Below are 24,149 nucleotides of genomic sequence, written 5' to 3'. Positions count from 1 at the left end.
TTCAGAGCAATGTAATTAAGCATGAAAAAGGCATACAGGTAAACAGGAAAAGAGATCTGCTTCACATAGCGGCCAAGTACACTGGATTATGGGATCAGAAAGTCTGCAGAGGTCTGGAACCAGGTAGGGCAATGCTCTGATTATGCTGAATGCTTGGCTCTGAGATACAGTTCGTTATCCAGGGTTTCGTGAAGGCCAGCATTGAAACCCCAGCCATCCATCTTTATGGCCAGATGGACACTGGATAGGAAGTGCACCCCGAAGTCCAATATCTTACACAAGAATCTCCGTAGCTGAAGCTCATACAAAGCCAGTCATTCATGGTGGAGACACCAAAGGCAATTTCTTGTTCCTGTTACTTAGAGCATTAGCAAGGGGAAAAATAACAGCAGCCAATGATACTTTTAATAATGATTATATTCAGGGCATTTTTAGTAGACCTCAAATGTACCATCAATACCATGATAAACTGTGCTTAAATGGCATATGTCATCCTGTTTTTGTAAAAAAAAAACCAAACAAACAAACAAACAAAAAAAAACCAAAAACCCAAAAACCTGTAGTAATTACGATGGTGATAATGGAAATATCAACAATCATAGTTAATAAAAATACAGAATTCTGAAGTCAGAACAGAATACAAATTATTTTAGTGTCATCCTTAAGAAAGAGACAAAGAGGGTCTGGGTCAAGGTGCAGTACACATTACTAGCAGGCCAGGTACTCAAAAAAAGCCCTTATCATAATCCCTAAAGTAAGAATAAGTATTTTGATAAAATATAAAAAATTGACTTCTATTTCTGGTGAACCTGGACTTGAATTATCAATGAAAAAAATGGTAGAAATTTAAATATGGAACGGAAAACGTCCTTGGTTATAAGTGAGGAAGTCTAGATTGATTGGCTTGTTGATAGGTTAGCTCATTCATTTATTTACTCATTCATACATACATTCATTCATTGTTAGGTGCTGAGTGCATGTATCACCCGCTAGGTCCTTGGTGTTGAGTATGGCTTCTCTCTCTGAATGACCTGAGGATCTTGGCTTACTAAGGTCTCTGGGAACCTGGAAAGCTAGGGAAGAGCATCCAGCTTGAACTTGCATTTGTGAGCAGAAAGAGGGAAAGGGTGGGTGCAATGGAGTAAGGACAGCTTTATGTCCCAGTCTGACTCACAGGGCCTCTCAGGTCAGTCTGGGGAGTGCAAGGACATCCGGGCTTCAGTGGCAGTCTCTCCTATCTCTTCTGTGACACAGATGGCGGCTCATCTAGAAGGTAGGGTGAACCCACAGATAGCCCCAAGCTGGAGCCCTGGGAATGAAAGCCAAACTTCAGCATGCAGAGGAAACACATTTAAAATTAAAAATACAGCCATCAGCCTAGTTAAAGGTTTCCTCCCTTTAGCGGTTTCTGTCAGGTGTTTATCACTGGATGTACCACTCACTATCATGTAACAACGTGATAAACACAGCCAATCTCCTTTCACATAACCCAAAGCGGGCTGCACCCAAAGGCAGCAACGTGAGGCCCGAATCCCTGCTAGACCCATGGTGAATAATGAGCGAGTGAGTCCTTGCCATCTGTCCTCCTGCTGGGATCGGTGCCTTTTAAGATTTGCAGAGGGTACCTGTGGGATTGTGCGGCAGTCTCACTCCTGGCACTCTTATTGATGTAGAACCTCATTATTCTGAGGGGCCTGCGAGCTTAGAAAACATGGCTCAGGCGGATTTTCTAGAATTTCATCCCACTATAATGAAAATGAAGGGAAACCAATTTATTTATAAAAGCTTCTATTAAAATGTTGAGGGTACCACACAGAGCTGACCTGCAAGGTACACCAGGAGATGGGTTTCAACAAATTTGATAACTTCTCTGTGTTTTCTGTTACCCAGTTTCCAGCCTAGCTTTAACTCTGCTCTGGTTTTGGGGAATGATACACCAGGAGCGGTTCAGGTTAGGCAGCAGTGGGACCTGCTGGCTGGGGGGTGGCTCTGTGTGTTCAGAAGGGAAAGTGGCTTCATCACGCTGTCCTTCCGGAAGGCTAAGTATTAAAATGACCTCCAGCTGCCAGTTTAATTGCTTCATTAGAATTTCTCTTCTGAGCCTTAGAGGCTGCGGGTCTGAAAGTTCTTATGGACCTGAGAGAAAATGACGGGGCTCAATGTAAGAGAGAGAAGTGAGCGAGAGAAGCCATAGGGGAGAGGAAGGAGGGGAGAAGGGGGAGGGAAGGCGGCTGAGGGGAACCGGGCCCCTGGAGGCTGGCCTCGGTTTCCAGCAGCCTCTTTGCTCAGCACAATGGAATGTCTGCCTTGTGAGAATCAGCAGATAAAAGGCGAACAGAGTGAAGGCCTACCCTTCCTCTTATTTGCAGGGAGTCTATGCTAAGGCAAACAGAGCAGGGGCTTCAGGAGGCAAGCAAGCCCTAACTGGTTTGGTTTTGTTCTGTTCTGAAGCTTTCGGAGCCTCTCTAAAGGAAAGGAAGCTGAGTTTCTGATCTGAACTGAGAGGACCCCATCTCCAAGCCTCCCTCCGAGGCAGCAGAGGTTGTTCACATTATCTGCCCACAGCACCCAGGGTGCAACAGAGCAGGCGCCTACTACAGCATCCGTAATTTGTCTTATGGTTTTTGTTGCCATGTAGCCCATGATATGTTTGCTTTGAAAACACTCATTTCTCAAAAGGAGCCAAAGGGAAAGAGGAATAACAGAAGCTTCAGGGAGACAAAAGGAAGCGGCCTTCTCTAAATATTTACTGCTTTACTGAGGAATCCAGGCTAGTGACCCTTCCTTCCTCTTCCTTCCTCCTTAGCCCTCCCTGTTCTCTCCTCTCTCCCCCTTTATTTCCCTTCTTCCCTTCCTCCAGTATCCGTGTCAAACATCTTAGTTTGCCCTGAGATGCCTGAGTACCATCTTTAGAAGGTTTGCTTTGTGACTCCCTTTTGATAACCTGCTTAGCCATTCCCAGACCCATGCCAAAAGAATCTCCAGCAGCTGTGCTGAAGCAAGGGAAGGAGCTGAGCTGAAGCCACAGCTCTCAGTTCCTGGGCCAGGCTATTTATTGTGTTTTGTGTTTGTTTTGGCTCCATCTCTTTAAATGCTTCCTTTTGGGAGGATCTTTACTTCAGGACGTGCAGCAGCTGCACAGCTTTACATCTCTCAGTCTTCCAGAAATGTGAAGGCGAGTCGTAGTGTAGAAACAGCTCAGGAGCGGAGCCCTGAACTGAGATGGACAGTTGGGGGTTTACCTTGGTGCTCCGTGCAGAGTAGCATGCTGGGAAACATCACTGCTGAGGATGTCCCTGCTTCCTTCCTCTCTTCCCTTGGAAAAAGCCACTGCCCAGAGTCATGTTTCCATATCTTTCCCTGGTTACATTGGTGTCTAACAACACAGACAATATCCTGAGGGACTTCCCAGCTTTGCCATTAGTCTTTGTCCAAGAGGGGACTCCCCATCATTGTCATAGTACTTCCTCTCTCCTGGAGCCAGATCTGAAGCTGGGAATCCCATTAGCAGCTACACTACTGTATATAACACGGGAAGGCAGTTCGTGAGTTCTCTCTTCTCAAGGTTGTTTTTTTTTTTAATCCCTTGATGTTGTATGCATGAATGGCATGACTGCTCCATGGTATGGGAAGCCTTTATTGTGTGTAAGAGAGAATATCCAGAGGCATCTGGAAGAGTTCAAGCAGGGAGAGAAAGAAATAGACCGTACACAGCCAGCCGACTATATTTGACAAGTGCTATCTGCAAGAAAGGGCAAAATAGCTGAAGCATAGTGAGGGTAGTGGAGCAGGGGCCTAGAACAGTGCCAACAGCCAGGTTGTGAGAAGGGGAGGGAAGGAGTCTGGCACAGGAGCACTGAGATGAGAGCAGGGACTGGGGGAGTCAGTCTAGAGGCTAGCATGGACCTTGGTTATGCTGCCAGGGGCCAGAGGTATGTGTTAATTGGAGATCCATTAGTCCCTTTTGCTGGTGATAAGGGACATGACTCCTTTGGTAGAGGGGAACCAGCTTCATGAGTTCCTGAGGAATGCTGGCTTTTATCCAGCCTCCAGGTTAAGCTCATTTCTGGATATCAGGAGTTCCTTCTGAAGTTTGGGGAATTGGAGCTTTCTTTGGCCCTGACAGACATGAATTAGTTCTTTTACCCCCTGAGTGTATTCCCCTTCCCCACATTCCTTTCAGTTTGCTAAGATTTAAAGCACTTGAAGCAGGAAACCTGAGTTGCCAGAGTTAAAATTTGTTGAAGAATAAGGGCCAAGTGGCCAATGAAGCCAGGGCAGCAGCGAGAGCTGTGCCAGATAGCCATGATTAGCCCTGAGAAGGGAGAGGTGCAGTTACCAGTACACCCGAGTCCAAGGGCACAGCTGGCTTTAGCAGTCAGGGATATAAACTTTAGGCTTATTTATTAGCCTAGACACTGACTGGGCTGTTAGACATCAGACAGTTAACTATGCTGGAAATACTGTACCTCTTTAGTGGAGTGGGTTGCATGACAGAGCACTCTGAAATCCACAGGAACCCAAGACTTTCTAAAATGTCCTCGTCTTAGTCAGTGTTCTCCAAAGGAACAGGAGAGATGAATTTGCCCTTGAGAATGAGGGCAAGCAGGCCGAAGGCAGAAGCTTCTGCCTTCCTTGTCCAGAATTTGAATGAGTCTTCCGACCTCAAATGATCCAGATAAGAGCGGATTTCACTTAAAATAATCCAACCAAGATAAGCACCTCCCAGGTGTGCCCAGCTGATTGGCTTTTTGGTTAACTCCAGATGGAGTCAAGTTGACAGCCAAGTTCACAGTTCCTAAGAATGCTTTATTAAAGTTTTAGATAAACAGGAAGTTCCAGTGATTATCTTTCTAAAAGGTCATGGGGATCCCACTTAGCTTCACAGAATTCCTGACCTCTTAATACTCAAGCCAAATAAATGAAACTTGATTTTACCTTTCCTCTTGGTTTAATGATAATCAGTAATATGTTAAGAGGACGGGATCTACACTGTTCTGTGCTACCAGTGAGTATTTGTTTCCAAGTTACTTACATTTTTCTACGTCTCAAGTTTCCAAGCTGCATAATGGAGCCATAAGAACATATACATACATACATACCTATATGTGTGTGTGTGTGTGTGTATGTGTATGTATATTTGAGGTACTTACAAGTACCTCATACTGCCATTTTGCTGTTGCTACTGAGTCTCCCATTGTCTCTACTTCTAAAATGATTAGTCGCCTTAGATCTATGGTCTTAGTTGTCTTTTTGTATTGTGGATCTTAGGAACACAGAACTGGATGTAGAATCCTCAGCTCTTTGCTCACTATCAGTTTTAAATCATAAACAGTCCTCCCTTTGTGTTTAAATACTTAAAATTTAAGATATATAACTATTTTTCCGTCTTCAAAATATCATCCTGACGAAATTAACTTTTTAAATACATTTTTACGTATTAATTTTGAATATTTGTGTGTATGCATATGGAGATCAGAAAACAACTTGTTAGAACTACCTCTCTCCTTCCACCATGTGAGCAGGCCCCGGGGATCCAACGCCGGTCATCAGGTTTCTCTTTAGGTGTCCTAACCTGCTGAGCCATCTCACCAGCCCCCACTTAACACATTTTGTTAGGCTGTGATTTCATTATTTTGTTTTTCCTAATAAAAAATAAATCATAATTTATTTTCCAATAAAAAATCTTGCAAATAAGTTAGGGAAGCAAAAAGTATAGTGCCACAAATGGAAAGAAAAGCCACACACTTATACATCCAAGTTTTTCTTCATGGAAAGCTCAACATGGAAGTTTTAGAAGTAAAAGATGTGTTACTGCCAGAGTCGAAATTCATTTTTGCCCTGCAGTCATGGGCTTTGGGCCATAAGAAGTGACTGATGCTTCCATCAGGTGATCATGGGCCATTTAATCATTCTAGGGTTATGATCAGAGCAGAAGGGCACTCCAGGCTAAAGCACTGCTAGAAGCATCCATATCAATCACGTGTTCTTCACTTCTGAGTGGAGCCAGCAGTGACTGCTTGTCTGATGTACTCTACAAGCCTGTAGGGCTGTTTAGCTCGCCTTTTGTGTTTGACTTCACACTTTAGAGACAGCGCAAGGCACAGTGGCAGTTGCTGGGAGACTGAACTGAAAGGTGACACAAAGCCAGATAGGAAAAAAAAGTGATCAAGGCAAGATCCAAATACTAAAGCACCCAGGGGGAGCCTCCAGGCATGAGCAGAGAAGATGGAATCAAAGCTACATCAGAGAAAACTGACAGCATATTGAGTCCCTGGGCTGGGAGATAGAAGAGAGATGGAAAAATGTTTTGTCATGAAGATTTGTGCTATTTATAGCTATCTATTATACAAACAGTACACCAGGAACACTCTTAATTCTTTTTATTCAATCCTTTTTAATTCACATAATAGTATGTGATAAAAACTAATCTTAGCTCCATTTCAGAGTAGGTGTCTGAACAATGATTAGGAAGCCCAAGAAGGAGAGCAGCTTGTCCCCCAAGACGGGAAACATCACCTCCATTATTCCAATTGCACACTGAAGTTTATAAAGATTTTCTGCTAAATAAGATTGTCTTTTACTCTAAAAAATATTCTTTCAGTGTTTTAATAGCTCATATTGATGAGTTCATTAATAATGAACATTCACATCAACACACTATATGCAGTAAGTTAAAAGATTCGCATTGTGTTTTCTCAGACTGCCACTCTGTAAGACTCTGAACATAGATCCCCGCCTCCCAGGACTGTCAATGTCATCAGAATGATGTCAGCCTCTCACTTGAATGATTTGTCCCCTAATGCCTCCTGATATATGACAAGGGGGGCATGTATTAACGTGACAATGGTTGACATTTACTCAACTCTCACGATATTAAAATGTCAACTATGAAAATTCCTAATCCATTAGCTCAGTTCATGCTTCTGGCTAAGGCTCAGGGTAGGGAAGGAGCTGAGACATTGCATCTAGTCCTGTATCTGAGATTCTCTGGGCTGTGGGAGAAGCTCAGAGCCCTTGGTCCACCTCATTCTTCCCCCTCTCTCATGTGCCAGGGAAAGGCAGCTGGGAACTGAGTGTGTGGGGATGGCTGTGCTCTGTATCTACACTACTGTCATTCACTCCTTGGTCCCAGAATATAGAAAAGCTGGCATGACAGCAGTCACAGGGACCTCTCTCCCCTGTGAAGAGCTTTTTACTGTTGAACCTGCTTTGGCTTTTTTTTTTTTTTTATAATCCATCTCATGAAGGAGAGGGCAACTTTTTCTTAACTTAAGGTTTTTCTCAACCCAGCCCTCTGTTCTTAGAAACTACAGACTGCCATATGTTAGACATTAAAACATCTCATATTTACTGGCCATTACATGCCAAGTTATGTACTTTTCCTTTCTTTTTATATACTAAAAGTACATTTTGGCTTAGCAAGTGTGTATGCTCGAATCTTATAATTTTATACCATCCCCAGTCCTTTAGGAAGGGACCCCCTTTCCCACAGAAATGTTTACCACTTACCAGCTCTGCCTCGGCTTACTGAGAGCTGTGCTAAGTGAGTCCATGAACATGGTGGCTGCTTATTCTCTTGTGGATTCAACTTCAAAATCCTTACTTCCTTAGTGTCACCTAGAAGAAAAGAGTAAGTTGAAAGTCTTGTCTTGTGTGTATACCGCTCTGGCATTTCCTCCTTAAATAGCAGACTGAAAAATCAATTCCTAAGCCTGGTCTTGGCAGCAGACTTAAGAATTACTTAGGCTTATGAATTCCCGCAGTAATACAATTTGCTAGTTCTGCTTTTGGGGCTAAGTCAAAATAAGGGACCATACATATTGATAGTTTTGTGACAGCAGACCTTTAAATAGGCAGAAACAGTTTCTCATAATTTCTTTCTTGCAGTGTTTCCTTGTAACTTTGCAAATTAAAATGTGAAAATATTGTCTTAATACTGCAGATGTTGAAGACAATCTCAAGTAGAATTGATATTTCAAATGCAGTTTTAAAATACTGTCTCGTTGCTAGTCTGAGACTTTGAAATTTTACAGAATGTTAATAACTGGTTATTTAGCCAGTGTCTTACTCTTGTAGTTTAGGGAGGGCTTGAATTTATGATCTCCTACTACAGTCTTCCAAAATTCTGGGGTTACAAGCACATGCCAATAAGCCAGCTATCATAATTGTTTTTAAAAAGAAGCGCTGTTCTGTGGAACATGGTGAGTGAAGTCTTATGTTCACTAGCTGTGTGATCTTGGATAAGTTACTGACTTATTTTGAATAGAGCATAATTTCATAATAAATACTCTCGTCTCACTTTATTTAAAAATAGCCACATGTTGGGAATGAACTTGAGACATTTGCTGTCATGCTTATAAAATTACAACACATACAGAGAGAGATACACACGTATTTGGTTTGCTGTTGGTACACAGCTTCAATTCAAGGCCAAGAATGGCCTGAGAAGAGAGTCTCAAAGAGGGATTATCTACATTGGGTGGGCCTATGGGTATGCTTATGGAGAATTCAACTTAATTAATTGATACAGGCACCAGCTCACTTTGGGTGGCACTGTTGCCTAGGTAAAAGGTCCTGAACTGCATAAGAGTAATCAAGTTGAGAACAAGCAAGAAAGGGACTATGTTCTTTTTTTGAATATGGTGTGATTAGCTGCTTGAGGTTCCTGCCACGACTTCCCCCAATGACAGACTGTGAGCTGGAATTATAAGATGAAGTAAACCCCTTTCTTCCCTAGATTGTTTGCAAAAGTATTTTATCACAGCAGCAGATATTAAACTAGAAAATTTTGCCTTTTTAAATGTGGGCTTCTAAAAGGATCAAGTTTCTATTCTTTTGGGAGTTAGTATATACTTCATAGAGTCTAGTACTGAACTGAAGTTTAAGAAGTTGAGCAAAGTAAGAGGTTTGTTTGTGATGGCTTATATGTTGTTTTGGCAATTGTTTGTCTAAAAGAAACAATCGTATTAGACTGGGAACAATATTTATTTAGTTTGAAATTTTCATACATGTATACAATTTATTTTGATCATAATCATCTCAGGCCCCCTCCTACTTCTCCTTTATCCCTCCTCTCAACCCACCCCAAACAACAAGCCCTTTGTCGTTTGTTTAATTAATAAGTGTATAAGCTGACAAGATGACGATTCCATGGTATGGTAAAGAAGGTTTTTATTGTAGATATAAGAGAGAGACTACCCAGAGGCCTCTGGAAGAGCCCTGAGCAGAGAGAGAAAGAAGCAGATTGAACATGGCCAACAGACAGCTAAAGAGGGGAGAACAGAGAATAGAGAAACCATAGTAAGAGAGGCAGGAGCAGAGCATAGAGAAAACATCATCGAGGATAGCAGGGTTGTAGGAAATCCCATGAGCTGGAAGGAGTTTAGAAGAGGCTAGGCCAGAGAAGGGACAGTATGCTAGCATGGGCTTTGAAATGTGTAACAGGTACTTGTGATACTGAGGGAATCTGGAGGTCAGAATGAGCTTTGATATGCTGGTAGGCACCACTGGTAGCCATATATCCCCTCTGCTAGAGTAAGGGAAATGACTCCTTTTGGTAGTCATTTCTCTTCAGAAAGAGAAATGTCCACAAGTTTCTGAAGAATTCTAGCCTTATCTAATCACCAGAAATCGTCTTATAGTACAGGCTGAGCTCATTTATGGATATTTTATGAATATCTGGAGTGCTTTTTGGAGCTTGGGGAATTGAAGGTTTTTTTTTTTTTTGTTTGTTTGTTATTTTGTTTGTTTCTGTTTTTTTCTTTTTTGGACCTGACAATAACCAGCTGAATATAGGGCTGCCCATGCATACGTGAGCATAGAGTTATACCCTAGAGTGTGAACAAGGTCCATATCACTGGAGAAAGCTGACTCACCCCTTCCCCTTAGCCATCAGCTGCACCCTCCATTATCTACACTGGGATATTTACTCCCTCAATGACGTGCAGGCCTTCTGCAGGCAGCCACAACTGTTAGGGTTCATGGGTGAAAAGACCAAGTCCTGTCCAGAAGCTGTTCCACAGCTGCCCTCCCGGTCTGTCCTCTTCCTGGATATCCTCTGTGTCTGGGGGAGAAGGTGTGATACAGAAGTCATATGGCTAAACACTCTCTGCAGAAAACAAGGGATGGGTCAAACTGATCAGAACTGAAAATCATATTTTGAATTAGCTAGAAGAGTATCATTCAATTTAAAATGATGCGAAGGTTTGGAGAACAGATAATATAAACTTTACTCCATTGGCACAGAAAGTGTCTTGGAGGAGTGCCAGCACAGTACTGGGCAGGGTCGGAACCTAACACATGTCTTTGAATGGGTATTTCCTAAACCAGGTTAATCCCACTCACGTTATTAGAAGAATTCTGCCTTTTTTCTTGCTCATTGTCTATGAGCCTCTGTGGAGCAAAGGGGTTCAAGAATGATGTTTCTAACAACGAACGGTTACTCATTATCTCTCACTTGTTTTGCTTTTGTGTTTAACGCTGCATCTAACATTTTCACTACACATCGTGGGCATGTACTGATGGTCATGGGAAAAGGAGGCCTGTGAGGGTCAGAACTTACGGAGGTAATAATGGGCTTAGCAGAAAACCTTACACTGAAATCTTTAGATTGTCTCTAGAAAATGATCAAATGCTTAGATATGCTACCTGGAACTCTACAGCAAGACGATGAAATAAAGCCAGTTGTTCTAGATCCAGCCAATGCAATGTTTTACTGGTTCATTGATATGCAGATGGTCCACGGAATATGGGCCTGTGTGTTTGTAAACTTGCAGTACTGAGAGTTTGCTGTCTTCCGTCTTTGTAGACGTATGATGGCTCAAGTTCCGCAAACACCCGTGTCGCCAGTGTGTGTGGAAGACAGACGCCGCCTAACTCCATCCTCTCGACAGGAAACAGCCTCTTTGTGAGATTTCAGTCTGGCTCTTCCAGACAGAGCAGGGGCTTCCGAGCTCAGTTCAGGCAAGGCAAGTATACTGTGGGTCACCCGAGCCCTGGAGGGCTGTAATGACGCCAAACTTCAGAAGCTGATCAGAGTTTAATATGCAAATGTTCAGATACGAAGACTTGCAGGTGTTCTAGATGTTCCTACATTTTACATGCCTTTGCCTTAAATGATGTCTCAGGATCTGCACATCTCTTAAGCACTGTGTTTTTAAAATAACATTTAATGGCATAGCACTAGCGATATACAAAAGAAGAATTAGCCAAATTAATTTACCTAGCACCTTTTCAAGGAGATATACAACTGTAAGACATGTTTGTAGTGTAGAGTCAGATTCTGTCTTCATGGAGCGCCTTACCTCATTGCTGAATCCCATGGCTTTCCATTGCTTTACCTTCAAGTCACCGGTTCTCAATTTCCTCTCTCAAGCCTTTTCACCAGATTTCTCTCAGAGATTAATCTCTATCAGTTGTCAGACATGGAGTAACCCAGAACTTGTAGGGATGGTGAATTGGTTTGAATGGGGCCTTGATTCTTATCTAGATCATTTACTTCAGAAAAAGTTTAATTAAAAATATTGGGCGTGTGTTTATTTGGGTGCATCATGGTGTATGTATAGAGGTCAGAGGACAGCTTACGGGACTCAGTTCTCTCCTTTCACCATGTGGGTCTTAGGGATTGAACTCATGCCTGCAGGCCTGACGGCAAATGCCTTTCCCCGCTAAGCCACCTCACTGGCCTCACCTCAAATAAGGTTAGCCTGTTTATTCCACGTGTGCCTATTAGCAGCTGTACTGGTAGACTTGCTGGTATCACATTAGTAAAGAGTCCTAGATGAAAAGTATTTCTGAGTCAGTCTGCCAAAGGTGCATTCTCAGAGACAGCAGAGCAAGACACTAGTGTGAATGTCTGCCATTCTTGGTGATTTCAAAGAAAAAGCAGTACTTAGTGCTATTTTTTTTTTATTTTTACACTTAAAATTCCTTTAAGTGTTGCTTCAGAGTAAAAGTACCCTCCTGTCCCTCTGAACTTTCATAACTGCCTCCCCAAACTCACCTACTCCTGCTCCATCTTTCTCCCAAATAATTTCCAGGAGACACATTGTGGTCACACTGATTCCTCATGTCTGTCCTGTCTCTGTGTGGCTTAGAACACAAAAGCCACTCCATCTGTTAGCCACAGTCCCCAAACCAGCCCCGATCCCTTTACAGTGCTGCTGCCGCCAATACTGCTAAGGCCTCTCGTGCTTCCTCTTCGTTGTTCCCTGATAAATATCCAAACAATCAAAACTGTGCCTGGATACTAGAAGCTCAACCTCCATATAAATATGGCCCCTCTCCTCACCCATGGCTTTGCTCAGGCTGTCCACTCCCTGCACTGTTCTCGCCCTCCAGGTCCTGGTTCAGTCCTGCCTCCCCTGGAGACGGGGCACTCAGCAGTGAGATACACTCTCCTCTCCTTGTTTCCACAGAACATTGAGTTTCTCTGGTTAACTTGCAATCATCTTTATAAATTGAATGCTTTCCAGAGAAAATAAAGTTCATTTGTGAACAAATCACCCTTCTTATAATTTACAAGGAAACAGAGGAAATGAATCAAAGCCAGGGTATTGATTGAGTGATTCAGACAATTCACAACCATTTAGTGTATTGTTCTATGCCATAGCCCCACTTCCTATAATTGAAAAATATTATAACTGTAAAGTATTTTCTCATTGTCTGTCGGATGGTTTATGTGTAACTTCCTTAGCAGAGAGCTTTCTTGTCATTCACGGTGGAAATAAGAAGCCTTTTCAGTCATCTAATAATTGTTTGGTGTCATTGGTAGACATCAAAAGTATATGACATGTGTGTTATTGCTTCTCAGAATGTGGAGGTCACATCATCACTGACTCTTCTGATACTATTTCCTCTCCGTTGTTCCCTGATAAATATCCAAACAATCAAAACTGTACCTGGATACTAGAAGCTCAACCTCCTTGTAAGTAACAAGAATAAAAAGGAGAGGAGTCTGGGGCAAGGGATCTCCTTGGGAGGTGTGGCTGTCAGCAGAACCCTTAGCTCTTCAGTGGCAACAATTGCTGACTGGTCTCTTTTAGGGAAGGCCTGGTTCCTGGAATCTGTGGAAATAGTCATTTTCTAGTCAAGTAAGCAAACCTGTCTAAACTGATTCATCTTAACTTAAAGGCAGTTTTAAGGCTGGGTGTGGTAATCCTAGCACTCTGGAGGCTAAGACAGAAGGATTATGAGTTGGAGATGAGGCTGGGCTCAACAATAAGGTCAAGCCAGCCTGGGTAATATATGAGACACCGTCTCTAAAAATTCGAAGGGCTGTCTGTAGAGCTGAAGGTATAGCTCAGTGGACTGAGTGCCTACCTGTCACCAGTGAAGCTCTGGGTTTGATCCCCAGAACTACATGAGTCGAGAGTGGTGACACATGCTTGCCATTCTGACACACACTGAATCAGAAGTTCAAGGTCACCTTCTATTCATATCCAGTTGGAAGCCACTCTGGGATCAGTGAAATCCTTGTTTCAAGAACAAGTAAGCAAGCAAAGACAAAGGATTGAAGACGTGACTCTCAGAACACCTACCTACCTACCATGTATTGCTGAGCATAGTAGATACTCATGAATACGTGAATAAGATGGATATAGTTTGGAGAAATACCTTACAGTTGGAGGATACGATCTCACAAGCTATTGATCACTAAAGGCGAAACTAATAGCAAAACCCAGTCTCTCCTGCCATGGATTGATTTATGAAATCTCAGCACAGGCCTAGAAGCACTCAGTAAATGTTTGCCTTCTTTTTTTTCAGAATCTTAGAATTCTATTACCTGACATGGTAGTAGTCTGTTCATGTTGACAGGCAGAGAAGATGAGACGATCCTTATAGACATTACACAGTAGCTCCACATAGAGTGATTCTGGGCCCATTATGAATCCTATTTCATGTGACCCCCCTGCCCTCCTTTAAGATTTCCAGGAAGAATTTGTGATTTCAGACACAGTGTGGGAAAACCATTAAGTTCTCTGCTCTGAACTCTAATTAATGACTTGTGTGGAAATTGGACAGTCACTTAGGCTAATCAGGTCCTGGCATAAAATTATTTGCAGAAGAGCTGGGTTTAAATATTATTAAACTTAATTTCATTGTTATTCATCGTGAAATTAAAATTTCACCAACTGATAGAATTTTGTGGCCATGCAAGAGATGTGGGCACCACTGACGTAATTTTTAGTCTTTGTAGATGGAGAGGGTGGAGCCCCAACAAAACTGAAAAAGAGAAGCCCCCTGCCTTGAGCCTGGCAGTTTTGTGCCTACTGATTATTTTCTCATGAGCTGGAAAAACATCCAGATGAAAGTTCTCGCTGCAAGGCCAGCAACAGGAAAAGATCCCATTCTGAACATTAGGGACGCAGTGAAGGACAACAAAAGGAAAATGTACCCAGGCACTTGCTGTTCCTTACGTGACTCAAAGCGTTCTTGGTGGATGATTCAGAAGCTCGGGGCACTGGTTCTGACCCCTAAACCAGCCTGAGTGCCAGGAGGCAGGTCCTGTGCAAAAAGGATCTTTCGGCACAAGCACATGCAAGGAATGAGAGTCTCAGAAAACTAATCTGTGGAGGAAAGTATTTATGAGAGGAACACAACAATGGCTGATAAACAAAACAACAAAAGCCTAAAGTTACATTTTCCAATAAGACAGTTCCCAAAGCCTCTGGGATGAACTTGCCCAAGACTCCTGATTTACCATGACTGGCATTTTGGATTCTACAGGCATTTTCAAAAGCATCGATTCTGTTACTCTTCAAAGGGAGCCCTTGAAGCATGAAGCTGAGCCCTTAGCTCTGTTTACCCACCCCAGCCCTGTTCAAAGCTGCCAAATTCCTTGCTTCCCTGCTGGAAAACCCTTCTCTGAAAGTACCAGAGGCAAAAAAAAGTCTCTGTTCTGCTTGCCAGGATTTTATTAAATCACCAACCTCTTCTCTCTTGTTTTTCTACAGTCAATCATATAACCCTCACCTTCAGCCACTTTCAGCTTCAAGACAGCACGGGTTGTCAAGAGGACTTTTTAGAAATTTTGGATGGCAAGGACTATGACGCACCTGTCCAAGGTACAGAGATTCTGTCATTTACATCTGTAATCTTGGCATGTTTTGTGTGTGTGTGTGTGTGTGTGTGTGTGTGTGTGTGTGTGTGTGACATTCAAAATTACAGTGTTTCCAATAAGCATGAAGAGCCTCAAAAGCCACATAGGAATAATCAGAGGGTTGGAAAGCAGGATAATGTGGGGCTCAAGAAACCCAAATTATTTATGTTCAAAAATAGTTTGTGTATTTTAGTTTGCTTTTGAAGAGCAAGTTACAGATTCTAAACTCCAATCTGAATCAGTAGTGGAACAAAGACCATTTCATCAGTAAACATTCAGAAATGTCTGGTTAGTACTTTAAAGTACTTCTTATACTCTATTGGAAATGTTTCTTCTGTTTCCAAAGGAAGGAAAACATTTTAATTGATTTAATTAAAAATTCACGAGTTTGTTTGCTAGACATCCCAATAAAGTTAAAACATATGTGACATGGCTCTTAAAATGGTTCAGACAAAACAGCCTTAGATGCATGAAGCCTCCTCTGTGAGTATTTTGCCATGGGAGTGTTCCCCCTGGCAGAGGACAAGCTCTGTTAGAAGAGACTGCTCTGATTCCAGTGCCCATAATGGAGCTTGGTGGACAAGGAAGGAGAACACCTCTCATTGTCTTGTCTGAGACATTGATCCATTCGCATTGTGCCAAGGATGCTTTGTTTAACACACACTCTTTCCCAACTGCCTCCTGTAGAGTACTGTTCTAAGTACTTTATAAGTAGTAACTCAGTCCTTATGTCCTTATGACATGGGGTTAGTTATTTCTAATATGCCCCTGTCTTCATATATGGAAACAGAGTACCCAAGTAACTTGTCTCAGGTTACATAGCCAGTAAATGGCAAACCATGCATTGAATTCATATAACCTGGTGCCCCATCTCCTCTTACTGAGATTCTTAGTGCATTGCTGTCTGGTCCCCAGGTGGCTGGAAATGATTACTTGAGTTACATTTGAAGTTTGCTCACATCAGCTTTCCCTCTGTCACTCTAATTTTTTTAAATCATATTTATAGTTTATCCTGGCTATGCTTGTATCTAGAGTTCATCTTTAGTGGTCAGGCATTGCCTCAAACACAACCCTGATGTAAGGGGTTCTCGTTGTGAAATGGTGCAATTCTTGTGTGTGCTTGGTGAAAAGATGTGTGGCTCCTACCCCGTCATTATTTACCTCCTCGTTACTCCCTTCATCCTTTAGGTCGTTACTGTGGCAACTCTCTGCCCCATCCCATCATATCCTTTGGCAGTGCCCTGACCCTGAGGTTCGTCTCCAATTCTTTGGGCAGGTTTGAGGGTTTCCATGCCTTCTATTCTGCGTCAACATCGGGTAAGTAAGAGGCATTAACAGATGCAGCAGGGTTAGCAGCGAGTGATAGAAATCTTCGGTTGGTTATTAAGGACTCTTTTGGTTTAAAGTTGACTCTTTTAGTTTAAAATTTCCCATGTGCTTTTTTTATAAAAAAATTTCCCATGTGCAAATTCTCACAATCATGAGATCTAAACATGCGGAGAATTAGCTAGAAAGCCGACTGTGTTTTAGTTTAGGCCGTATCTTCCTGGAGACCTGTTCGCTAGCATCCCAGCACTGTGCTTGCTAAGGTGCTCCATGACTAGCAGTTTGGTGGCAACTCATATGGACGCACAGCCTCATGGTCATTTGTCCGTCTTCTGCACTTGATGGTAGGTAGGCCTGGCTATTGACCAACTGTCCACTCTGTCGTGAGGCACGTGGGCAGGAAAGGAAAGAGATGCCAGCCAGCACTGTGGTTCTTGGCCAGGAGAGGCGGTTACAGACCTAGTGTGGAACAATGAAGAATGGTGTGTTTCAGTGCTCTCAGCAGAGGGAAAGATGGAAAGCTGTCTTTACCATGGCAACCAGGGAAAAGTACCTCCTCTTCCAGGGCAAGCTTGAAAATCACCCTGATGGCGAAAACCAAGGGACTGCAGGATTAAAACCAGGTCCCTTTTACCTAAAGTCCACATGGAGGAAGCCTCTTAGAAAAGGGCCCCCTCTGGCCCACATACTGAGGAGCTGTTGTGACAGAGATCAGTTACTAGCATGGGATGGAAGTGCCATGTGCTGCTTCACAGATGGCTCCAATGCTCTTCCTCTTGTATCTTGCGGTGTCTTCCATTTGGCCTTTGCTCTGAAACTCTGTTTCTTTTGCCTTCCAGCTTGCGGTGGAACCTTCAACACGGCTCACGGCACCTTCAACAGCCCTAACTACCCAGCAGAATACCATCCTAACGTGGAGTGTGTCTGGAACATTGTCAGCTCCCCTGGGAACCAACTGCAGCTGGCCTTCCTGTAAGTCCCTTATGTGGGTATGCTGTCCCAGTACTGGTGAGTCTGCAGGGAGGCGGCACTATTAGTGACAGACGGGGTAACGGGCATCCTGGGTCCGAGCCCTCGCCAGAGGGAACAGGTGGGAACCTTAGGAAGACTGTCCCCAGTTTCTTCTGTCCCGCTCATAGCTTGAGTTATGTAAAGCACTAAGAATCTTCAACAGTATTCTTTCAACGGAGAGAAACAGTGCCTGTCTCCACTCAGCTTTCTTTACCTACATACCTTATCCCTATTCCTTTCCTATCAGAGAAATGATACTGCGAGGGTTTTTTGTGTTAGTTTTTTAAATTAGCAGTTGGTTGGTAAGACTGCCTTCAGCTTCTCATTGAATCCTAACACTTTTGGAACATGGACTGTGGCTATGGAATGAATGGTAGATCTTGTTACGTTCCAAATAGACCTAGGTTAAATTAAACAGCAATAATAATGTTTTCCAGAAGCAGATGTGAAAAGCACATGGTAAGTGAAATGGGATTGTCTCACCCCCCAATAGAGAGGTTCCAATGACATAGCATATTGATAATGGGGACTTAAAAAATACGCACCGGCATCCAGATGTGGTGGTGCACAACTTTAACCCCAGCACTCAGGGACAGGGCAAGCAAATAAATCTCTTTGAGTTTGAGACCAATCTGGTCTATACATGTTCCAGGACAGCCAGGGTAACATACAGACCCTGTCTCAAAAAAATAAGACAAGAAAAGAAAAAGAACAAACAAACATTTACTGAAGATATGTTGGTATTTGCATAACCATTTTGAATTCAAAGTCATGTGTCATACTATTGTTATTGGAGTTAGGTTGAAATAAATTCTTTGTTGTAGTTGTTTTTCACATGTCCTCAGTGTATAGCCCTCAATGGCCTCAAACTTGTGATCCTCCTGCCTCACTTTGCCATGCAGGAATAACAGGCATGCATGGCAATGTTAATTTTGAAAAGGATGTAAACTCTTCCATGTTGAGAGAAGAGAATTGTTTGCTGGATCTTCCTCATAGCCATGCCCATCTGTGCACAAGAACTGATTAGAAATGAGTCGAGTTCAAATATTTCAAATTGCTTTCTTTAATCCATCAGTCAGGCCATGCCTCCTCAGGGAGCAAGTGACATTGTACGAAGCAAGACACTCTTCCTGTAGATGAGAGTCAACACAACTTTATACTGCCACGTGGGAAGGTTTCCTTGCTCACCTGGATGCAGTCTGCCTCTGTTGTGTTACTGGCTTGAGTTTTGTTGTTTAAGGGGCCTTTGTACAGTGCACACTGCTTTCGCTCTGTGCCAATGGTTATGAGAAAGGCTTCCTGGAAAGGCCTGGGAGTTATTTCTGCCCTGCTCTAAACCACTTCCAGATGTGGACTAGCCCTCTTCCCTGGGGTGTGTGAAAAGCATCTGAAGCTCATTCTAACACAGGGTTTGGTTTATGGATGCTGTGGTGAAACTGCGTACGGAGAAAAAAAGTGGATAAATTATGGTTGAATTTGCAATGAAAAGGAGAGGGGAGAAATAAAACTTATTTATTCTGTAAAAGCAGATACTCCAAGGGAATGAACAGAAATGATACTTTATGCCAGAAGAAGGCATTGAGGAAACGGTTGGTTCTAACAGAACTGAAGAGAGATAATGAGAACCAGAAAGCATATGATTTGTGTTGCACATTCTATTTTCACTGACAGATCTTAGCCAAAGGGTAGATTTGCTTATAAAGTGTACCAGCCTAAAACAAAGACTCCCAAGAATAAAACTTTTATAAGAAGCTTAATTTGACTCCTGGAAGAATCATCACCATGATTCCTAGCAGAAAGCCCTCCCTGCTGTTTCTCCCTGGAAGATAAACAATCTGATCATTAGCAAAGACCTGTGCAACCTCCCTGAACACTTGTCAGAATTTTAACAGGCGTTCGCATTACCTGAGTTTTCTTAAATTTCACATCCTGATTCAGTTGGTATTTAGAGCTAGATTCTCCACCTCCTGAATATATAATTATTTGTTTTTTATTGAAAAATATTTTTCATACAGTATGTCCTGACTATTGCTTACCCTCCCCCAGCTCCTCCTAGATCATCCCCACTTTCCCACCCATCCATGGCCACACCTTTTCTCTCTCATTAGAATACAATTACCTAAAGGAATAATAATTATTAGAAGATAAAATAAAAATAAACAAACCAGGGTAGGACAAAACAGGGGTGGGGGGAAGAGCTAAAGGAAAAGCACAAGAAATGCATACAGAATCTGAGAGATATTCGCACACACAGAACACCCATAAAAATGGAATCAGAAACGATCACGTATAAGCAAAGGATCTAAAATAAGGAAAGAAATGCCCAGACAAAGCATGTGGAGTCCAGATTCTTCGTTGCAAATGAGCTTTGAGGTCGTCCTAAGGTGGCTAGACCACACACGATGCTTTCAGAGTGATTCTGGGGAGTTATCTTCTGAGATGAGAGAGGATTCACCTCTCATCTCAGAAGCAGACTAAAGCAATTTTAGCATATTTCACATTGCTAATAACATTAAGTGTAATAAAATTGAGCCTGAAATATACTGCTTTTTTTATAGGTAGTACTATTTTGCAGTTCTTTATCTCAAAGTTTCAAGGATACTGTTTTGTTGTAAGAGTTTTGTATTTCTAATATTTTGAGAACATATGTGAAAAATGTTAAATTAATTTCAGCATATAAAGAAAGAAATTGAGTTTCTTTTTCTTACTCCAGGGCGATATCCAATTATTGAAGCAACATTTTCAGTATTGAACTGGGGACCAATGGGGGCCAGGAGAGGGGTTTGGCTCCCCTGAAACTGAAATCAGGATAATCTCAAATTTCTTCACCAGTTCACTCTGCTGCTTTTGTTGCTTGTTGGTTTCCAAATTAGATCCTTCCAGTTGGAGAACTCTTTAAACTGTAACAAGGATTTCGTGGAAATCCGAGAAGGAAATGCCACAGGCCACTTGGTGGGACGATACTGTGGAAACTCCCTCCCTGGCAATTACTCCTCCATCAAGGGCCATACTTTGTGGATCAGATTCGTCTCTGATGGCTCAGGCAGTGGCATGGGCTTCCAGGCCAGGTTCAATCAGAGTAAGTTGGTCTGTTTCCGTAATGGCTTCTAGAAAGTATCTTACAATCTAGGAATGATGAAACAATTTCAGTAATGTATCAACTAAGAATAATCCTGCACACCACAGTCTTTCCTCAGATTGTAGAGTAATATACCAGAAAATCTCAGATGTTTATGGATGGCTCACTAACAGATAAGGAAATTGAGCTTGCTGTTTTAAGTCTTTTTTAAGGCTCCGATTTCCACCTGTTATTAATTTTTATGATATTGTGCAAAGGAGCCTTTTTTATTTTCCAGGCAGATAAAGTTCTATCAAACGTGTTTCGTTTGGTCTTTTAATACATTCTTCAAATTAAGATCTTTAGAATTATTTTAGGATTAGCTTAAGCATTCGGATAAAAACGTAGGCTATTCTTCCAATACAGATAAAGTATTAGTTATTTTTGTTCTTTAACTCAAGTTTTTCCATGATTGACTATTCTCTGTGTTGATTATCATATAGAATTTTAAAAAGGAAAGAAAAATTCCTTTCTTTCATAAAGCAAAGCAAAATTGGTAAAAATACAATTAAGGTGTGAGCTGGCGTGACTACTCCCCAACTCCTCTGGTGTCTGGGAAATGTTTTTCTCATGGGAAGTTGTCCCTTCTTTTCATATCCTGCAGCCAGCTAAGGAGATGGAATTTCATTCAGGAGCCATCCTCCTTCAGGAGCTAATAGCCCAGAAAACCTAAAGGAAAGCAGTGTTTCTTTCAGTGGTCAGAAAAGAAATTCCAGTCAATTAAAAGCCTACCCTTTCCAACAGTCTTGCCCTTTGTTTTTGTTTTTTTGTTTTGTTTTCATTTCATTTCATTAAAGAACAAATTCTAAATTGGTCTGATTTACAATTCTGTTTTCCCTCCTAGTATTTGGCAATGATAATATTGTGGGAACACATGGGAAAATCGCATCTCCCTTATGGCCTGGAAATTACCCCCCTAATTCCAATTATAGATGGACAGTAAATGTAAACGCATCTCAGATTATCCATGCTAGAATCTTGGAGATAGACATGGAATCAGAAGGCAACTGCCAATATGACAAATTAAAGGTGAGTTTCTTTGTGAAGAGGAGGTTTATCTACTTCAATGGATACTATTGGCAAAACTAAGTCCGTAATAAATAAAAGACATTTTAAGCATTACTATAATTTTCTTGTTGACTTTGTCTAGGCATGCCTATTTGCTCTGGTTATGTGTTTATTCTATCTTCTATCCTGTTATCCTGTTTGTTCTTTTATTTGTTTTTGTCTTGTTTTGCAATTTTTCTTGAAGCAAGGTGGGGATTTAAGAGAAGTCTTTATTGTAGATAGAAGCCCGATTGTTAAGGTGGAGTTTTGTAGGAGGCTACTTGTTCTGTTCCCGGCTGCTCAGCCCCAAAATAGTCACTCAGAAATCATATTATTTGCAATACTGTTTGGCCAATAGCTTAAGCGTATTTCTGTCTGACTCTTAAATCTTAATTTAACCCATCTATCTTAATCTGTGTATGGCCATGTGGCTGTGGCTTACTGGGTAAAGTTCAGGCATCTGTCTTCGGTGGGGCTACATGGCTTCTCCTTACTCTGCTTTCTTTCTCCCAGCATTCAGTTTAGTTTTCCTTGCTTAGCTCTACTCTTTTGCCCTATCACAGGCCAAGACAGCTTCTTTATTAACCAATGGTATTCACAGCATACAGAGGGGAATCCCACATCACTGGAGAGAGAGGAAGGGGACATAAAGCATACTCAGATGCAGCAGACTTCCCAAGAGAGAGTTGTCTATTCCAATGGTACAGCCTTAAAACCTGAAAGGGTGATATAAAAATAAGGAAGCACAAATGGAGACGCTATGATGGCTTTGCCATCCATGCATCGACTAATCTGCGAATTTCAGAAAACGCTATCATATTCCTGAAAACCACAATCCAATCACTCTTCTTGGAAGCTCAGTGCTCAAAGTAGAACCCAATTACAGATGGCATGAGCCCAATACGTGTAGAAATAATTGTGACATAATTTGAAAGAAATAAGCTTAATAGAGGATTTTATGATTATTTTTAAACTGTCATAAAATATGCCTCTACATAGGTGAGATAGTATTTTAAGGAGATAGAATAGATCTACTAAGCATTTTGAATATACGGACCCCCATGAGCTGTGGTTCTTTCTTTGTTATCAGCTCCGGTCTCTCTTAGAGTAGGAACCTCTTTACTGTAGGCTTTACTTTCCCACCCACAGATTTGACTAAAGGCCACTAAATATGCTAAAGCCCACAAGCATTTTTTTAAAGATAATTCTGAAGTTAATCTATATGGAATAACTTAAATTATCTATAATAATGTATTTAATGTGACTTTCTGTTTTAAATTGAAGTATTTTCTTGATAACCTTTCTACTCTGATAAAATTACGAAATACAAACCTTCCTTTAAATTTCTCTTTTAATGAAGAAAACTACAGATAGCTGCCTAGTTACGATGTTTTATTTTATTTTTTTTACATGCAGATCTATGATGGGTTTGACATTCACTCCAACCTGATTGGCACTTATTGTGGTACCCACATGGAATCTTTTAGCTCCAGTGGAAAATCTATGACATTCCAGTTTTCTTCTGATGCTACCATCTCAGGAAAGGGATTCCTTCTGGAATGGTTTGCATTAGATACTTCTGCTGGAGCTGTTCCTACTATTGGTACAGGTGGGTTTGGTAATGTCTGAGGGTTTGTCTAAGACTGGCGTGTGTGTGTGTGTGTGTGTGTGTGTGTGTGTGTGTGTGTGTGTGTGTGTCTGTGTGTGTGTCTGTGTGTGTGGTGTTTGTACTGGTGCTCTTACAGGCCAGAAGAGAGGCTATGTTTCCTGGAGATGGAGTCACAGTGTTTGTGAACTACCTGACATGGGTATTGGGAACATAGCTCCGGTCCTCTGGAAAAACAGGAAGTGCTTTTAACCATGCATTCTCTCTCGGCCCCAGAGTGTAGCCACTTTGAAGCACTGAAAGGACAAAGTGTTAAAGATGTGGATTTTCTTTGTACAGGTGCCTGTGGAGGATATTTGGTGACAGGAGACACTCCTGTCCTTTTTTTCTCCCCGGGCTGGCCTGGGCAGTATACTAATCGTGCTGACTGTGTATGGATCATCCATGCTCCTGATTCTACTGTGGAACTCAACATCCTCTCCATGGACATTGAGTTTCAGGCAACGTGTGACTATGACAAGCTGATAATAAGAGATGGTAAGAAACTGTATAGAGATCGCTGTTTAAAATCTTATACACAGGTCCATTCAGTTGTCTTTATGCTCACGTACTAGATCCACTACATTTTGTGTGGAATTTCATAGATACCGTAACCAGTCAAGTGATCAAATAGAAAAAAATAGCTACAATGTCTAGAGAATGTAGGGAGAGTACTGTATCACTCATCACACAATGTCAGGGATAGCACATTCCTCAGAGAAAACAAAGGCCTCAAAAGGAGAGACATGGTCTAAACTTTAGGCTGTGTTAAATTTTTATTGACACAATGAAAGTAAATATTGACATTTGTACTTAAGGCATTAAGATCAAAGTAGAATACCACAAAATGTGTCTCTTTCTCATCATCTCCTGAATCTGTGGGCAGAACGACTAGAGAT

The 24,149-nt window shown here is 41.8% G+C and overlaps 1 protein-coding gene across 2 annotated transcripts in view; it reads left to right on the top strand.

Moving 5' to 3' along the window:
* Cubn (cubilin) overlaps positions 1-24,149 on the top strand; it is a 206,598-nt gene that overhangs the window by 105,451 nt on the left and 76,998 nt on the right. For both annotated transcript variants that reach the window (XM_075970518.1, XM_075970517.1), the window contains exons 32-40: positions 10,811-10,970; positions 12,815-12,928; positions 14,958-15,068; positions 16,292-16,420; positions 17,269-17,401; positions 20,314-20,519; positions 21,403-21,587; positions 23,022-23,214; positions 23,551-23,748. In XM_075970518.1, the coding sequence (XP_075826633.1) occupies positions 10,811-10,970; positions 12,815-12,928; positions 14,958-15,068; positions 16,292-16,420; positions 17,269-17,401; positions 20,314-20,519; positions 21,403-21,587; positions 23,022-23,214; positions 23,551-23,748 (1,429 nt within the window). The remainder of the gene's footprint in view (positions 1-10,810; positions 10,971-12,814; positions 12,929-14,957; positions 15,069-16,291; positions 16,421-17,268; positions 17,402-20,313; positions 20,520-21,402; positions 21,588-23,021; positions 23,215-23,550; positions 23,749-24,149) is intronic.

Source organism: Microtus pennsylvanicus, chromosome 4 (assembly GCF_037038515.1).
Source record: "Microtus pennsylvanicus isolate mMicPen1 chromosome 4, mMicPen1.hap1, whole genome shotgun sequence".
Taxonomy (NCBI): domain Eukaryota; kingdom Metazoa; phylum Chordata; class Mammalia; order Rodentia; family Cricetidae; genus Microtus; species Microtus pennsylvanicus.
This window is presented reverse-complemented; position numbering and strand designations above follow the sequence as displayed.